The 18,913-nt window shown below is 45.4% G+C and overlaps 1 protein-coding gene across 2 annotated transcripts; it reads right to left on the bottom strand.

The window, feature by feature from the left end:
* Nucleotides 1-2,949: 2,949 nt before the first annotated feature.
* Nucleotides 2,950-18,487, bottom strand: hsf2 (heat shock transcription factor 2). 2 transcript variants are annotated; one of them, XM_070849742.1, is made up of 12 exons: nucleotides 18,313-18,487; nucleotides 17,809-17,917; nucleotides 17,026-17,153; nucleotides 16,010-16,134; nucleotides 12,984-13,059; nucleotides 12,725-12,786; nucleotides 12,447-12,525; nucleotides 12,090-12,223; nucleotides 11,014-11,277; nucleotides 9,793-9,895; nucleotides 6,588-6,654; nucleotides 2,950-5,694 (listed from the first exon to the last, which is right to left on the bottom strand). In XM_070849742.1, the coding sequence occupies exons 1-12, from the start codon at nucleotides 18,403-18,405 to the stop codon at nucleotides 5,375-5,377; spliced, it is 1,560 nt and encodes a 519-aa protein (XP_070705843.1). In that variant the 5' UTR covers nucleotides 18,406-18,487; the 3' UTR covers nucleotides 2,950-5,374. The 2 variants fall into 2 exon arrangements, with proteins under 2 accessions (XP_070705843.1, XP_070705844.1); XM_070849743.1 differs by lacking the exon at nucleotides 17,809-17,917 and having other exon boundaries at nucleotides 18,313-18,450.
* Between the last annotated feature and the right edge of the window lie 426 nt (nucleotides 18,488-18,913).

The raw sequence follows: 18,913 nt of genomic DNA, 5'->3' as shown, positions 1-18,913 counted from the left end.
TGAAATCGATCTAATAAATAGGACTTAAACCAGCTTAACCCTTGTGTCGGAAAATAATGACGTTTCACCCTTCATGCAAAAAATGTTCTGTTCCAAAAAGTGCTATATATTATACATTAACATTTTTTTTCACTTTCAATGCATTAAATCTTTTGACCAACTTCAGCCCTGGTCATAACTATTAAGTTTTCATGTATTTATTAAATATTTTTAACCCTTTAATGCCATTTTGGGAATATAAAACCAAATTTTTCAAATGAGAAAAACACAAAATATGAAATATTTTCCATATACTAATTGCAAACTGGAATTTTTTTTTGGGGGGGGCAATTATATCCTTGGATGTGTCAATAACTGACAACAACATTGATTTGAATGCATTATTATTTTTTGAGCAGTGTGAGTTTATGTACAAAATATGCCACCTTTTATCCTTTGTGAAAAAAATGTTCTGTTCAAAAAGTGCTATAAAAATATTATACATTAATATTTTTTTTCACTTTCAATGCATTAAATCTTTTGAACAACCTCAGTCCTGATCATAACTATTAAGTTTTCATGTATTTATTAATTCATTTTAACCCTTTAATGGCATTTTGGGAATATATTGACAAATGATGAGAGAGATCACTCAGTGGAGCAGGACCTGCAGATCACTGTCATGTATACTTTGCATCCATACTGGGCACTGCCTGTGCACATTTTGCTGAGGGCCTGGCTTCTGCTGCTGGCTCTTCCCTTTCCTCTGACCTGAACCACTAGTGTGGACCAGCAGCAGCCTCCGCCTGGGTCTTCCAGGAAGACCCATTTGGATGAATTTCAGGTGAAGCCCGATGTGTCCTCAGTGCCTGTGTCTGTGCCGGACATCTCCTCCTCGTTCTCAGACGACTGAAGGACAGCAGTCAGAGCCTCCTCTAACACAAAAGTGTCTTGCCTCAGTGACAATGACCAGCCAAGCAAGCTACGTGCAGTACTAGGTTTGCAGACACAGCACCTGTATAAACATGCTGCACTGTAAACCAAAACAAAAAAAGACTGCTTTGGTCAAAAAAAAAAGCTAGAGTGCTCCTCTTAGATTCTTTGACCTTTTGACTTTGATTGCTTTTTACAAGTGCTTTAGTGTGTATGGGGGCTTCGAACAGGTGTGTGTGTGTGGGCGGGGGGGTGAGTGGGTGCATGTGGTCTGTGGGCATAAGAAAGATAGCGATAGGGATGTGCAAAATGTGATGAGCAAAAAAGACTTTCTAACTCCCTGTACACAATCACACACATACACACACACTCATCAAATAATTTCTCAATACACACATTCATACCACACTTTTACATCATTGCCAACACACTCAGACCATTTTAGTTGCAATCATGTATTCTGTTGGGGAGCAATAGTGAGAAATGCAACAGAAATAGGATTCACTGAAACAGCATATAATGGAGCCCTCAGCCATAGAGTGGTAAATGATGTCATGTGATGGATAATAAAAAAAACTACAATTTTCAAGCCAAAAGCTTAGATTGAAAAGGTAATCATATGTTAAACATTATTTTATGGTCTAATTAGAGTAGGATCAAAAAGTGATGTTTTAATGGGAGTCAATGGTGCAAAAATGTTTTAAGGGAGAAAGGTGGAACTTTCTTCTCTCCACAGTGTATTATAGTTCTGTTATTACATTCAAAGTTGAAATCTTAAAACTTGATAAAAGACTGATATCCTTGCAAAATTATGTCTCATTACCATTAACATTGGCAAAATTATTGAGTATTTTTAATTGAAAAATGCAAAAAATGTAGAAAATGTACAAGGGTTAATGCAGTTCCTTTTATGCAAATGAACTGTTTCAGTCTGTAACAGGATGTGATGGTCAATGGTGTCAAAAGCAGCACTCAGGTCTAACAAGACCAGTACAGAGAGAAGTCCTCTGTCTGATGCCATAAGGAGGTCGTTTGTAACCTTCACCAGTGCTGTCTCTGTGCTGTGGTTCGCTCTAAAACCTGACTGAAAATCCTCAAATAGGCTATTAGAGTTTAGAAAATTACACAGCTGATTAGCTACAACTTTCTCCAGGATCTTGGAGAGAAAGGGAAGGTTGGATATAGGTCTATAGTTAGCTAACACACCTGAATCAAGAGTAGGCTTTTTCAGGAGAGGTTTAATTACTGCTACTTTAAAGGACTGCGGTACATAGCCTGTTAGTAGAGACTGATTTAGACTGACGTGTTAATTAGGGGCAGGACCTCTTTAAGTAGTCCAGTAGGAATGAGGTCTAGGAGACAAGTTGATGGTCTAGATGAGGAGATTATTGAGGTCAATTCAGCAAGATCAATTGGAGAAAAACAGTCCAAGTACACATCAGGTCTAACTGCTGTTTCTATGGTTCCTAGGTTTGAGGTTGGACCAGACCCTGTTAAGGGCAGGAGGTGCTGAATTTTGTCTCTAATAGTTAGAATTTTATCATTAAAAAAGCTCATGAAGTCGTTACTGCTGAGCTCTAAGGGAACACAAGGATCAATAGAGTTCTGGCTCCTGTCAGCCTAGCTATTGTGCTAAAAAGGAATCTAGGGCTGCTTTTATTTTCCTCTATTAATGAAGAGTAGTAGGCAGCTCTGGCATTACAGAGGGCCTTTCTATAGGTTTTAAGACTATCTTGCCAGATTAAACGTGAGTCTTCCAATTTGGTGGCCCGCCATGTCCTTTCTAGTTTTCGTGAATGCTGCTTAAGTTCGCGTGTCTGGGAGTTATACCAGGGAGCTTGTCTCTTTTCTTTAATTCTCTTCTTTATTCTTCATACAGGCGTTTCTATTCTAATGTCCACCCTGCTTCTATCACTGAGGCCATAAAGTGACCATACCTCACCTCTGTACAGCTGTTCAGCAGCTGGGCCCCTCAGGGAGGACGATCTGCTGCAGTGTGTATCGCTCTCTCTGACCTCCAAATGAAGGACACGTGGACACGGCGGCGTTCGATTTATTAGAACTGCGAGCCTCACAACAATAACAGACAGCTGGTCACACAGGGGTCATGTGACCTCTGTGACCTCCCACAGCAGACTAAACAGCATCTGAAGTGTAGCAGAGGACACGGGCAGGATGCAGGCACTTCTTTATCAGAGCGGAGGAGGGGAGCTGCTCTGTGAGGACACATCGAGGCATCAGGAAGCTCACCGGCGTCACACCCAGCTCTGAGACCAGGCCTCTGACTTCTCACACACACACACAAACCTCAAACTGTGAATAGTGTGACGTGGTGACCAGGGCTCTGTCAGGGCGCTCGTTGGGGTGACGTTTCCTGCTCCTTGATGTTTTGGAACAACGGCTCTCATTCCTGATGATTCAAAGTGAGACTGGAAGAGGAACAAAGCTGACGGCAGCATCGACTATCTGCAGCCTAGTGTCCAGCCACTAGGTGCACCACATCACATGACCCCCCGCCGCCCACGTCAGGCTGAAGATAAAGTGATACTGGCAGACTTTAGTTCATTGTTCCTTTGAGAGACTCGCTGTTCAAGCATCCCCACTAACAGTGTTTCTCACTCCGTCCTTGCAGGGTGCAGCCACACCACCTGATCCTGTTCAAGCCGCTTCAGTTCAGGAGCTCGGTGCTGCTGCCTGAGGCTGGGGGGGCCGTGGTGGCTTCAGTATGTGCTGCTTGGTTTATCATGACTGTACGATACGATACGGTCCAACAAACTTTATATACTCTGTAGTCGCTGTGTGTGTGTGGGTGTCATTGACAACCACCTTCATCTCCTCCTCCTTAAAGAGATCGTTGGTGTTGGATCAGATGAAACTTTAAACTTGCTTGTTTCTGTTTGGCAAAATGATTTTTAACTCAAGGTCCACTTACTAGCTTTTATCAGAGCTTTCCAATTTGCTGTCTTCATCAGTTGTCATCACATGATAAAAGCTACGTGGAGCTCCTGTAGGAGCAGCTCAGTGGACCTGGAGTGAAGATTAGAGGAGAAACTAAATGAAGCTCAGAGCCTTCAGCACACACACACACACTGCACAGCTACACTAAAGTGTTTGTGCCCTCCTGTGACATGGACTCCATCCTGATGTGGAGACAGTGAGACGAGCGTTGGCGATCTGTTTGTCTCTTGTGTGTCTCTGGTTAAACTCACTGTTTGCCCCGGCTCTCTACAGCGCTGCCCTCAGGAGCTGAATGTAAGAAAGGGCCGTTCCAGGAGCAAACTCAGGCTAACACCACCACGAGAAGGAACGTGGCGTAATGAGGAGCTCGGGGACTCAGATGTAGCAAAACACAACTCAAACACAAATCTAAATAAATAGATGTTCAGACGTACATAGAAAAGGTTCAGTTCATTGGAGGTGAGGAGGCCTTCTCACTGATGCTCCAGTGATGTGAGCACATCACACAACAGGTGTGTGTGTGTGTGTGTGTGTGCGTGTGCGTGTGCCCCCCAGCACAGAGCGGAGGCTGTGCTCATAGACACGCTCTGTCCTCTGTGCTTTAACCAGTCGGTCTGGGCCTCTGAGCTGTTTTACAGCCCAGACCACTGCAGTGAAGAAAACATTCAAGTCATGGAAATACAGAACTCTTCACACCAAAGAGCGACAGGTTTCTCTCTATTCAAGCCTCCTGGAGGAGTCCCTGTCTTCTCCGACAGGCCACACACTCTCCTTCATTCATTCCAGAGTCTACAGGATGTAGGACCGTCTAAATCAAACGTTGTGCCCACACAGGAGTCACTGTTCCAGGGGTGTGAGGTCCCTGATGGGGGGTCTGGAGCCTCCCTGCTGCCAAATGTTCTACATAACACTAAAAACAAAGCTGCGTCTCATGGCTTTGGCCACTTGTTTTTCTTTTTATTTCCATGTTGGATAAGAACGTTTGGTGTTTTAGCACTACGGTTCCCATCATGCTTTGGGTGTATGGATAGGCAGCCACCTGCTGGATAATGGAGAAGCAGTAATTTTTAGGTTCAGAGGGTTAATAACCTGCCAGAGGTTGATAAACTATCATTATCAATAACTGCTTTATTATTTAGAATTTCTGGAACTCAAATGTTGTCTTCAATGCAAAAGTCTTGACTGTAAAAGTGCCAAGGGTGAGCGCTCGGTTGGTTATTTGATCAGTAGAAGGCTTGACAGCCCGTGTGTGTGTGTGTGTGTGTGTGTGTGTGTCTGTGTGTGTGTCTGTGTGTCTGTGTGTGTGTGTGTGTGTGTGTGTGTGTGTGTGTGTGTGTGTGTGTGTGTGTCTCTGTGTGTGTCTGTGTGTGTGTGGTGGAGACACGGCCTGCTGTCCTCTTCAGGTGTGTTGGTCCGACAGACGGGCCGGGCCAGGGGGGTGTGGGAGCATGAACACAGCGTGATGGAGGGATGAAATGTGTATGTGCCTGCGGCAGCCTCCTGCTCACACTCTGTCCAGCTGGGTGGAGTCGGCCTCCAGTCCAGCAGGACTCAGTTCACACAGGTAGAAGAGCGTCTCCTGGCTGGCCTCGGCCTCTGTCAGGGGCTCCAGGCGGATTAGGGAGCTCCGGCTCGGCTGCTTCGACTCGAGGCCGCTGTCCAGCAGCTCTGAGGGCGGAGCGGCCTCCACCGCAGCGTCGGCGGAGGAGGACGGCAGGAGGTGGCTGGTGCTGCCGCTGGTGCTCAGATCCAGCTCTGCAGGATGGGTGCAGCCATCGAGGAAGGCCAGCAGGGGGCAGGACGTGTACTGGATCAACTGCTTATCTGAACATAGGACACAGGAGGAGTTCAGGACAAAACACGTCAGCCCACCTGAGCCCAGTCAACACCGAACACACAGGAACACAACCTGATCTGTGGACAACAGCAACAGACCACCAGCATCTTCATCACCACCACCATCATCATCACCACCATCATCAATCAGTCAATCTTCATTTATAGAGCGCCAATTCACAACAGCGTTATCTCCAGACTCTTTCCATAAAGAGCAGGTCTAGACCAAACTCTTTAATTAGAGAGAGACCAACGATTCAGGAATTCAACATTAAGGATTCAAGAATCCCCACATGAGCAGCATCAGGTATTATATTAGGAAACAGTGGAGGAAGAACTCCCCTTTAACGGGAAGAAACCTGGAACAGAACCAGGCTCAATGTGGGCGGCTTCTGTAGGGGTCCATGTTGGGTGGAGGTTGGACAGAGAGAGAGAGAGAGAGACAGAGAGAGAGAGAGAGAGAGAGAACACAAACAGCACCCAGCGTACTAACAGTGACTATAGCACTAACAATAGGAGTGTGACTAAAAGATTAGCAGTATATTATTGAAAAACATGACGAGTGGCCGACGATCTGCAGCAGTGATTCATCATCACCACCACCACCACCACCACCACCACCACCACCACCACCACCACCATCATCTGTTTCAGCAGCTCTTCTCACCCTAACAGAAACGTCCATCCAGCTGAGCTGATTCTGTGCTCATGGTGATTTACAAGTTTAATTAAAACCCATTTTATTTCCTGTTTTCTTCCATCACCAGCTAATTAACAGCTGTCTAAACAGGACTGAACCATTTATGTCCCTGCAGGTGTTTGACAGTCTTTGGACAGGTATGATGGTGCAGGAGTGTGTGAGTGTGAGTGTCCTCTCTCACCTGCGTGGTCTTCCTCTGTCCTGCCTCTGTTTAGCTGTGCCAGGTTCTCTTTGGAGGAAACACTCTCCTGAGAAACACAGACAAAATGATGAACAAAAACAGCCTCGTTCTGTCAGACTAAACAGTTCCACATGTCCTGTGACAGAGTTACTGGTCACTGTAATCATCTGTCCACACAGGGCCCAGGTCACTAACAGGTGGACCGCCGTCCTGACTGGACCTGGACCTTATAGAACATTAACAGAGCGTTTCTATCTTAACCAATCAAATCTGTGCGTCCTGAAGCATCACAGCTGGAGTCGGTGAGTGAGATCCATACACGGGAGAGACGAGAGACAACAGAGAGGCCAGTCAGAGAAAGGTCATTTCACATGGCGTGCACTAGACATAGAAAAGTGCTTTTAGTCCAGACTAGACAGACACACACATGAAGTCACATGTTCGTCAGTGAGTCTTATATGTTGCCACACCGTGGCCATTATTAAAGGAGGCAAAGTGAAGCCCCACTACGAGACAAAGCACTGATGTTTTGAACAGACAAACAAACATCTATGTCTTATGGAGTTCGGTTTGTGTTGAAGCTGATTCACAGACGTGGAGATTCACCTGTGTTGTGCTTCACTATACAGTGAATAGCACATAGTGAAACCGCATGTTTCTTTGTCTGTAAAACTATTGGACTCCTTTCCCCAATGTCCCCTAGTTTCACAAATAGGTATGAAATCACCCCCGCACCCAGCTCCACAGTCGCCATTGGCCGGAGGGGACACATGATTTTACGACCTCAGGCCAACAAAACCAGTTCACCCCCACTGAACTTTCTCTTTTCCGGACGTCTCTCCTGAAGAGAAGAGACCACCAACTCTCTCTTTCTGATGCCTCTCCTGGAGGAGAGACATCTCCCCCCTCTTTTCCTGATGTCTCTCCTGCAGAGGAGAGACCAGCTCTCCTGATCTTTCCTGAAGAGGAGAGACCAGCTCTCCTGATCTCTCCTGAAGAGGAGAGAAGCTCAATTCAGCTAAGCTCTGCCTCAGTGTGGTTGTACCAGAACAGCCACCTCCTTCATGGTAGCGACACAAGGTCCTGCCTGAAGTAAGCAGATCAGCGCCAGCAGGCACGACCCAGAGTCTGCCAGCTGATAACCAACAACAAGAGCACTCCAGCAAGTTAGCACAGAGCTGCTAACTAACAAGAACAAAGGAGCGACCGGATTCCTCCAGCCTGCAACCACACAGCAACGGACAAGAACCACACCTTTCCTCCAGCAACAGGCTGAGAAAGCAGCATCCTCAAGGACACTTCGTCTCCCCTTTAAGGACTGGTAACAAACTCTAACTGGGCATAATTAGCATAGCATTACTGCATACATGGTTTACCCCTGTTAATGTATTGACTTGCTTTAATGTTCATTGAGTTTGATTACTGTGATGTGTTGTAGATTACTGTGCAGCCATTAAGTTTAGTTGATGTTAGTTTGTTCACACAGACACAGGGTCTACAAACTAACCATCCTGTCTTAACCTGGCACCTTTATCTCTCACACACACACAGTCTGCAACAGGCCACTGAGGGACAAAGCTAAGCTAACAGCACTTAGCTTCCTTTGTCTCCTTTGCCCCACACCCCAGGGGGTCTGGTCATCACCATTTGGTCTCTCTCCCCCACCTTTGTGGGACCCATCTCACATTCCTCAGCCTTATCTCACACTCACACTCACACACACACACACACACACACACACACACACACACACACACACACACACACACACACACACACACACACACACACTCTTATTATGTGTTAGTTTAGTCATAGAGACTTAGTTTGATTGATTTTGTTTCTGTCTTTAATACCTTCTCTGCTTCAGCTGTACTTACAACCAAAGTACAAGTCCTTCACCTTAATGAGTAACAAATGATGTCCCTGCGTTTTGCTCTGTTTTAATAAATGTTTTAATACCTCTCCTTTAATGTTGTACAAGGGTGAACACTGCCAACCTCTACACTATCAAGAACTCCAAAATCCTTCAGCTAGCTATCAATGTGGTAATTTTGGTAGTAATTATTAAATTAATTATAAAACATAATTCCAAATTGATAGTTTAGTACTTTTATGAGACTAAATCAATTAAAACTGATGTCTTTTCCTCGTTTTTCGAGGTGGTGCCCCAATCGAGGTGGACTTTAATCAAAGTTCATTTATTTTAATAATTATTAATTATCTTTGATAATTATTAATTATTTCTGATAGCCAAATTGAACATTACCACTTGTTAAAGCACAACACCTGTGTGCTCATTTTGGAGGATGGGACTGTACTGCTGTTGGACTGGACTGTGCTAGACTGGCAGCTGTTATTTTGTCCAGCCCACTTCTATGAATGAGGTTGGACTAATACCAGAAACACCTCTCTGTTAAACACACAGGTGAATCTACTGCTCTCTGAACCCGTCTGAACACAAAGTGACCAGTAGAGCCTTCATGAGGGATGTTAACTGAATACCACCTCTGACTAACTCACTAATGAAGCCACAGCCCTCGTGTCCTGGGTGAAAATCTATTCTCAAGTTGAGCTGAGACCAATATGAGGTGTTTGCAGTGTAGGCTACACAGTGGATATCCTCCATAGTTGCAGTGTGTCCCTACACTATGCTGTCCTTTCTACCTGCTCATGCTAGGATTTCCCCGTACATGCTACTTGATCTGGCTATCTGGGACAACGGCTTCTTTATATTCCCCCTTTGTATATTGTTTCTATTTCTATACTTCCTCTTGTCTAAAATGTACATATTTTATTTCTCCTCCTGTTTACATCCCCGTCCACTAGTTCTATTATCTATAGTTTGTGCTGTATTGTACTGGTCGCTCTGTGTTACCCACTGCTGCTGTAACGTTGTGGGACTAATAAAGGAATATCTTATCTGTCTCAGCTCTACTGACTCCATTGTCGTTGTACGTACTTCTCCCCTAAATCATGCTTCTAGAAAAACATTCAGTGTTGGTGACTGTGAGGAAGTGAAACATACTAATATTAACCCTTCGTGCTTCACCTTGTTAAAACACCTTCTGCCACCACGTGTGAAGCTGTCACCAGTATGTCAGCAGATCCACAGTGCTGACATTAAAGCCACTGGCTGTGCTGTGTGAAGTCTGTGGAAGCAGCCGTCAGGTAAATGTGTAGTGATTCAGTGTGATCATTTTACCTCTAGGACATCACAATCGATGCCAAACTGTTTTCCATAAAGCATGGCCTGGAAGTCCTCCAGACTGCAGTCAATGCTGTCCAGGTAGTCCATCAGCTCCACCCTGACGACACACACACACACACACACACACACACACACACACACACACACACACACAACACACAACACACAACACACAACACACAACACACACACACACACACACACACACACACACACACAAAAGGTTCAGGGCTGCACTACAACAGTAGCTGTGGGCTGAAGGGAAAAACAAACACTGTGGGCCAGGTTTTTGGACTCTGGGTGCTGTTCTACTCCTGCGGGTTTGAGGTAGCAGAGAGGATCACTGCCCCCCACTGCTGTGCTTCAGTGTAGAATGTCACAAAGTGAACTTCGATTGAAAACACGAAGCTGGCCAGTGATGGGTGCAATGGAACATCGCCTAAGGATCTCGAACATGAGGAGGACTGCTGGTTTTATTCATCTGACTGAAGAATGAGGGGCTTCGTGTTTGAGGCTGGATATCGTCACATTCATAGCGCTTTCACACCGGCAGGGCTCCGTGCCGGTTCCCGAAGCTAATTTTGAACCGCCCGGCGCGTTTAAACTTAAAAAAATTGGTTTGGAACCTGAAAAGTTGGTTCTCAGCTGGAACCAAAAAATAGTTGTTTCTTCTACGCGAACCGTGACACCATCAGTGGGCGTGTCAATGAAAGCTTGCCGATAATCCATGCGATTAGCCATTTTGCCGGTGTTGTGTTTACTTCCGCCTGAGTAACGCGGAGTAACGTCCTCCCACTTGGGTTCAGCTTAAACTGGTGTGAATGCGGGTGGTTCCCCAGAAAGCACCAAGGTTCTGAGACTCCAGAATGGAGCCGGAGCCGGAGCCAGAACCAGAACCGTGTCTGTCTGAAAGCGCTATCGGAGTACTATATGTTCAATCGTGGAACTGAGGTGTAATGTGCCTAATTCAGCAGCTTTGCAGGAGATGGGGGAAGAGGCTGGTAGGCCCACAGTGCATGTGTGCATGTTAACAATCTGACCTTAGCATAGCATTCTGACATCGTTGGGCTTTCTAAGGTGGCCCGAGGGGTTTTCTAATCAGAACAGTGATTCAGACTCACCATTCTCTTGGCCATTAAACATTACATATGTGTTACGAAGCCACTTGGATAAGCATTTTAAAGTAGAAGAATTCCAATTAAGGCTGACACTTACTTGCCCAGCAGGTTGATGTTCTGTGATATCACTCCGTTCTCGTTCAGTATGGAGTCCATCATCTTGACGGGGTCCTCCAGACTCAGGCCTGAGGCTTTATTGAGCTGCAGGGCGCCGCTGTCTAAAGTGCTGCTCCTCTGGCCGTCGTCTGCTGCCATGCCGGCCTCCGTCTGTTTGATGTCGTTTGTGCAGGTGGTGCTCACCTCCATCTCAGCTGGCAGCACCATGCAGCTGTCCAGCTCCACCTCCACGATTTCTACGTCGCTGAGGGAGGACATTTTCAAACGGCATGTCATTAATGACACTGCGTCACTGCTGACAACACTGCTTAGCGGCTGCTCCTACGGTCAGCTCTGTCTGTTTTGTTGGAAGGAAGATTCCCTCACGCTGCTCTTGTATTTATGTCAATATATAAACAATCCCTTCAGCCCCTACAGAACCCGTACTCTGAAGTATGAAGCTCTGTGGGAGCCAAGACGTTAGTTTGATGTACTGATTCAATCAACATCTGACCAAGTTTCTCTCATATGCAGGCGATTGTCCTGCAGGTCTTCTTCCTGCCTTCAAACATAAATGTACATTTAAGTTCAGTTAAACTGAATGGACATAATCACATACTGTGTTTTGCCTGAGGCTACTGTGCTGCGCTCTGTTCGTTCACCACAAGAACAGTGTGTGAACTTTTTCACCACACCTCGTTATACTGACTCAAACATTTGCCATCACTGAGAGTCACTTACCTTGTTCTTCAGATATGAGCAACGTTTATTCTTCTCAATCAATCTTTATTTATATAGCACCAATTCATAACAGCGTTATCTCAAGACTCTTTCCATAAAGAGCAGGTCTAGACCAAACCCAACGATTCAGGAATTCAACATTAAGGATTCAAGAATCCCCACATGAGCAGCATCAGATACTATATTAGGACACAGTGGCAGGAAGAACTCCCCTTTGACAGGAAGATTTGCTTTGCAGCTGCTAGCAGCGTAGCCTCATGTGACCATGTGGCAGCAGAGAGCTGTAGAACAGTGGGAATGTCGCTCACCGAGTCAAAGGGACAGAAACAGTCTTACCCTTGCTCGTAGGCCCGGGGTGACCCCTCCGTGACCTCAGCTGTCACCTCTGTATCAGCGTCAGTCAGATCACAGATGATAACATCGTCTGATAGCTCAGAGCCCTTCACACCATTCAGACTGTTGACGGACGACTAAATAGAACACACACAGTCAGAAAAGTTACACCTCACAACTAATCCCATAAAACCCATCACATAATTCAACATTAGCTACTTAAAAGCAAAAAATAACCAGGTATGTATGTTTAAAAAGTAAAATACGAGCAGTTACACATCAGGAAAATTGTAATTCACAGATGTTCACTATGGTCAACGGTTCCCATGTTTATTTCACTACATGCTGCTATTTACTGACCTGTTCCACACACACTTTCTCATCATAGATCTGATGGATGTATTTGGGCTTCTTTCCGTTGCTGTTCATGAGAATTGGCCTGTCAAAAACACAAACGTTTACAGTTGATACAGACTGCAGTCCACACTGAGAGAGTCCTGCAACAGTTACAGTTACTCACTGACTAGTTCTAAGCAGTGATCACTCCATCAGTGCCTCTGTGACAGGCACAGGGCCGTGGGTTTGGAGCCACAGTCATTTAAAGGACCAGGACTCACTGTAACACAGTGTGAACTCACCTTTTGCGTTTTAAATTCAGGATGCGGTTGTTCTGTACCAATGTGACGATGAAATGGATGAGCTGAAAGAGACAGTATCAGTGCTTTACTATGAACAAATTGATAGGAAATGATCCACTGTTGAATGGGTTTGAAAGGTTTTAACTCCTGTAAACACCTCCATCAGAATGAACTGTGTTTAAGAAACCTTTCCAAAATCTGAGGACACTTGCAGGTAGCCTGAACTGACGGGTCAGAGTCAGCGTAGTGCAGTGCTCACCTTTTTGATGAGCTGTTGTTGGTGGGCATGTTTCTGTCTCAGATCTGAGATCTCCCTCCACAGAGCTTCATTCTCCCTGCAGAACAGAACAAGTTAAGCTTCATTTACAGTGGAGAGAACGGACGCCAGTACCAACCCTGTTCAATGACAGTGTTCAGTGCTGAAGCAGGAATTATGGCGCATTTCCACTAGTACCTACTCAGCTCAACTCAGTGGTATACCACCTCAAAGTGGTCGTCATAGCAAGGCAGGCCGAAACTCCGGTGGCGTAATTTGTATGCGGCACAAACAAACACAACTAAGGACATGGAGGGTTTGGTTTGCGTGTATCCGTTTACCTCGTTCACAGAAATAATAAAAACGCTGTCTGTTTCCAGGGTTTTAAAAACGGCGGGTTTGATTCTTGTGAACGAGTCGCTTTCGTGACTCATCAAGTGACGCCGCTCCCTGGCCAATCAGTGGCCTGCAGTCTGGTGACGTCGCATTTTCAGCTCGACTCAGCTCGCTTGGAACCCCGGCCGAGGAAGTACTAAAATAGTACCTGGTACTAGCGCTGGTGGAAACGCAACCAAACCAGGTTGAGTCGAGCTGAGTAGGTACTAGTGGAAACGCGCCATTAGTCTCTGACATGTCATCACAAAGGTGTTTTTCAGCTCTAATGGTTATCTTAAAGCTGCACTGTTGGTTTTGGTGTTTTCTATTGCACTATATTGACAGGAGTTTCTAACACACTGACAGCTAACACACACATACAACAGCTAAAAATGATGACTGGTGTAGCTAATAGCTAGTCAGTGACTTCGTGCCAACAATCAACACCAGTAAGGCAGTAAAACTTTATTTATACAGGACTTTTAACAACCTGGGTGACAAGGTACTCCGCAGTCTCAAAATTAGACAGCATCTAAATAAACTATAACAAACACAAGCAACAACTGTTAGAAATCTGTGGAAGGAAGCATCAATACAACGACTAGAAAGGTGCTATACAAATACAGACCATTTCCAGAAATAGAGGGTTTTGAGAGTTAAAAACATTCAGTGTTTGCTGATCAAACCTCAAGGTCCTCTGACCCCCAAGCTTAAGCCTGGGTTACAAAGAATGCACAGCATTAAAATAATCCAGATGTGAGAAGACAAAATAATGGATTTGTTCAGGCTGTTAAAAAGATGAGAAAAGATGGCAAAGTTTGTCATATGAAAATCACAGGATTTAATAACTAACTTTGGGTGTTTCTAAGAGTCAAAAATGATGCCATTTCTGAAAAAGATGTCTTGGTGAAAAGCCGAGGATTCTCTGTAAAATTGGTCCCAGGATTGAACCCTGAGGAACGCCACAGGTCAGAGGGGCACAGTCAGACACTTTGTCAGCAAAGGGTACAAAATAATTCTGGTCAGATAAGTAGGAAAATTTTGCCCAAGGTGAAATCCAGACCCAGTTCCCAACACCTGGAATTTGATCTGAAGCTTAATGTTCAATAGTGGACGGAGGGCCTTTGGCAGGTTATCAGGGACCCATCGGTCACTATGAATGAGACCCATTCCTCACTCTCTGACCACCTGCTACGGAGAGTTTGCCAAAAGGCATCTAAACAGCTCTCAGGCCATGAGAAGCAAAATCCTCTGGACTGAAGCTAGAAAGACTGAACTATTTGGTCACAATACTACAGCATGTGTGGAGGAACCCAGACGCTGAGCATCACCTTCTGCAATGGGGACTGATTGAGGACAGAGGGAAAGATGGATGCAGAAAAAATATAGAGCAATCTTGACTGTCACCCATTTCCAGAGAGCTCAGGATCACAGGCTGGGGCGAACGTTCACTTTTCAACACGACAACGACCTGAAGCATAGCACCAAGAAAACACAAGTGGCTTTGGGAAAACTGTAAAAGTCCTGGATGGCCCCGAACCCAGCAGAGCATCTCTGGAGAGACCTGAAAACAGCTGTGCATTGACACTCCCCATCCAACCTGGCTGAGCTTGAACACTTCTGACAAGAATAAGGTGCTTCAACCAAGTAACTAAGTGAATATTAGCAGGCAGACAGACAGACAGACAGGCAGACAGACAGAGCAGGTCCAAACGTGGATAATGAACTATGATAAAAAAATATCCTATCAAATTACTAACTGTAATTTTAGGAGACCTTAGTAACTATAAATCAGATATCGGTAACACTGTAATCCTGTTTGCACAAAGCTTAGTATTTCAGATTTCTGGAAATACACTAGATGACAGAAAGATTAACATCTACAAAGCTTGAAAATCCATGAGGGGTGGGAACACCTCAGCCCTGGGGAAGGATGGGAACTGAATTACTACATAAATGAGATGCCATAACCGCTCTGCTGTGGGGGGCTGTGGGATGGGCGGCCATCCAATTTGGTCATGACATGTCGGTCCAATGGTGTGCCCAGAACGGTGGCCAGGGCAGCTTTGGCCATATAACGTGATAAATGTGGAGAAAATGACCTGATTCTAAAGGAGTCTAAACAACAAAAAACGGACAACTCCAAAGGCTCTGACAACTTTCCCTATGCACAAGACAGTGGAACTGGCTGTACTCTGGCTGAGCAGATAAACCATGAGAAAGAGACTGAACAGAGACCAGAAACCTGGGTTTGGGTTCTGTCTTACAGCACAGGGGTTCGCTGATATTCTCACTATTAAACTGTGACAGTGTTGTTTCTAGAACCCTAACCAAGCCTTTTCACCTGCATTTAACTTGAACCACAGCTGAACCAAACTGCACAGCATTACTTTTCTCACAAAGTGTTATTTTGTTATTTCATGGAGATACTGTTGGTAGAAGTGGCACACACGCACAAAACTCCAGTCATTTAATTTTAAAACACATTTTCAAATTCAGGGGATGTACATTTTTCAGTCCTATACTATATGTTTGTCCTTTATTGATAGAATTTGCTCCAGTGAGGTTTTCCATAACCGTTTGGTTTGGTTTGGTTAGTTGTCTTATATTTATACTTATATTCTCTGGAAGAACCTGTACAGTCTTGGACTCACCTCTTGAGTGTTGCTAGCCTGGCATCGATGTTCTCCTGTTTGCTGTGAACACTCTGAACACTCGCCAAGATCTTGGTCAGGTCTTCCTGTCGCATCTTACTGTCCTCTGGCCGAGTGTTAGAAACCTGAAGACACACATGACATGTGTTTAGCATCTTAACACTGGAAGCATGAAGGACAGCAAATCATGAGCTTTGCACAAGACTTGACATTAGCCAGCAACTGAGAAAGGGGATAGATGGGTCATGGGTCTTGATGCAGAGAGAATACTTAGTAAGAAGCTTTAAATGCGTCTTTCTGTCTCTGTATGTCTCAATACTGATTTATTTTAAACACCCTGCGTCTGATTCTTATCATGTGCGGTACCAAGGGGTGGGCAGGGCGCTATGTCAGTCATCAGCGGGGCGATGCTGTGTGACAACGGGGATTTTGACCATCATAACCACAATAAATCAGCCGTCCTCTCTCAGTGTTTAATGTTCAGTATCTCCTTCTCCTTCATTCATTGATGCTCTTTACAAAAAGCAAAAGTAAAGCAGAACGAGGGCTTCAGCAGCAAAGAGAACTCCATCTGTCTTTTGACAACTGTACCTTTACATATGATCTACTTTGCAAAGGAAATGCTGCTGTGAATTCACAATACTCTCAGTGTCTCTGTGCGATACAAATACATTGCATTTATTCTATTATCAAAATATTAATAGACACCAGTGTCTCTTTGTCAGCTTTGATAGGAGTGCACCCCAGCCAGAGTTTGTTTAAAGAGATGACATGGATCCTCCTTTGGCCAGTGGCTTCACCGTGTTTAGCAATGGCTGACACTGAGTACACATACTGTAAATATGATGGGCTTTAGATTTTCTTTGAGTCGTCCAGTTTAAGGTTAGTATTTTTGTTAAGAGAGCTTCCCGTGCTTATCAAACACTGCAGGAGTCCCTTGGAGTCATGTGGTCTTTGGCTACATCACATTTATTTGTTGCCCAGTGAAGACAGACAGACAACAGATACCACTGCACCTTCCTCTTGATGTTCTCCAGCAGGTCATCCTGTCCATGTTTGAAGTAGGGATGCTGAAACTCCACTGGACCGTCCCTCTCCTGTTTCACAATGCTTGTGTCAATGTGCATCACTTTACGGAATCCATCTGAACACACACAGGTAAAAATATGAAAAATCAACTCTCTCTCCTAATATATTTATGCAGATGTCCATGAAGATACAAATGCTTTGTGTCTGTTTGCATCTTCATGGCCATGATCAGAGGACATCATACAGTAGAGCTATTCTTAATGCTATAGTTGTACTGCGTGTTTACAGTCTACACACTGTGAGGATCTGAGATGGTGATGGGTTACGCTGTGCACTGATGCCGCTTCCCAGGAGGTTTATGTCAAAAAAGTAAATAACAGAAACAAATATGGTGCCCAAAATGACTACAGTGACACAGTGGGAACTACAACTGCAGGTATTTTCTCTAAGAGATTGAATTAAATGCTACTGTGTATAATCTTGCTAAAACCTGATACTACCGCTGGGCCGATAATTCAGCACGGTCGCTCACTGACTTACAGGATAATTAGAGTTGAACCATTAGATGATTCACACCACGTCAGTGACTGACATGATTAATATCACTGCAGCATCTCTGATTGTATTAGGCTCTTCTGGGCAACAATGGAAACCACCAAACTGGGCTGCTTCATGGCAGTGATGGATTTTTTATGAATTTTGCATCAGTGTGGTAGAGGGTACCTAACACGCTGGGTGTGTCATGCGTGGGTATATGAGTGCTGTCTTACACATATTCAGCTGCCTGATGAAACTGGCCATGTTGTTGTGCTTAAACAACTTGGGGAGAATCTCCTTGGCAAACCGCTGCTCGTCCAGCACCAGGAAGCTGTTGCCCTCCTGGAAACAATGAACACCACCATGAGAGTCAGAAGATCTCGGAGGAGGATCTACCGTCGTGGGTCATGTCACGCCCTGCCCCCAGTGCCCCCAGCTGATGGAGGCATAGCGCACACACCGGACCTGGCTCCGCTACCCAGCAGGCACACAATGAGGGAAAACGACTGCCTAGCTAGCTGGCTGGCTAGCAGCCGATGCTTAGCCTCAGCTAGCGGTGCTGCATGCCGACCAAACGTCCAGCCCAGCGGCTGTGATGCTACGCTAACTAGTGAGGCTAATCTCTCTGGCTAGCTTAGCCCGCTGGCTGTCTGACTACAGGGACACCAGTGTGTGCTTGCTGTTAGCTTATGGCTGGATGCTAACAGTAGCCAGCAGTAGCGTTAACCTAACGTTACCTGACTCCAGCAAATAAATTCATTGGTGTCTGCGTCCTCGACCAGCGTCCACAGCTTGGTGAGGAAAGCCGGGACGGTAGAGCTGTGTTTCATCCCGCCACTTCACCGACAAACACACTTAGGCTGAAAATGCGCAATGTTTGCCCTGTTCTGTGAGAAGCTGCTCCAGTCTGTCGCTTTGGGGATAATTACAACTTCCGGTTTCAGTGCGCGGCAGTTGATTGGTCGACAGGGGCTTTACGTCAGGCTCTTCACGTGGAAACAAACAGGTTGTTTTACTGCTGTTCAGACCGGAAACGTCATCATGAGCTAAGTGAGGATGTGTCTGCAGAGTGTGCAGGGTGTGAGTGATCCACAGCATGGCGGCCTTAGGCAGTAGGTCTGTGTCCCCAGAGGACAGACCCACCACATCAGACTCCTAACATTAGCCTTCCTTCATCAGGAGGCTGTAGGATCTCTGCTCACATGGAGAGCCTTCTCAGACCCTGTGATCCTTAACAGCCACCAGCAGCATGAAAAACCTCCTCTGATGCATGAAGGTCATTCACACCCCCAGCCTCCTGGAGACAGCTGGGTAGGGGGACCATGATAGGGGAAGGCC

This window comes from Pempheris klunzingeri, chromosome 18 (genome assembly GCF_042242105.1).
Source record: "Pempheris klunzingeri isolate RE-2024b chromosome 18, fPemKlu1.hap1, whole genome shotgun sequence".
NCBI lineage: Eukaryota > Metazoa > Chordata > Actinopteri > Acropomatiformes > Pempheridae > Pempheris > Pempheris klunzingeri.
The sequence above is the reverse complement of the archived record's forward strand: the minus strand, read 5'-3'. Positions and strand labels throughout refer to the sequence as shown.

What these genes read in the sequence shown, in the direction of transcription:
- hsf2 (XM_070849742.1), bottom strand. Translation starts at nt 18,405, where the DNA reads ATGAAACACAGCTCTACCGTCCCGGCTTTCCTCACCAAGCTGTGGACG. An exon ending in AACATCAACCTGCTGGGCAA is followed by an intron (nt 9,896 to 11,013) that starts GTAAGTGTCAGC and finishes GTGTGTCGTCAG; the next exon opens with GGTGGAGCTGATGGACTACC. An exon ending in TCGATTGTGATGTCCTAGAG is followed by an intron (nt 6,655 to 9,792) that starts GTAAAATGATCA and finishes TGTGTTTCTCAG; the next exon opens with GAGAGTGTTTCCTCCAAAGA.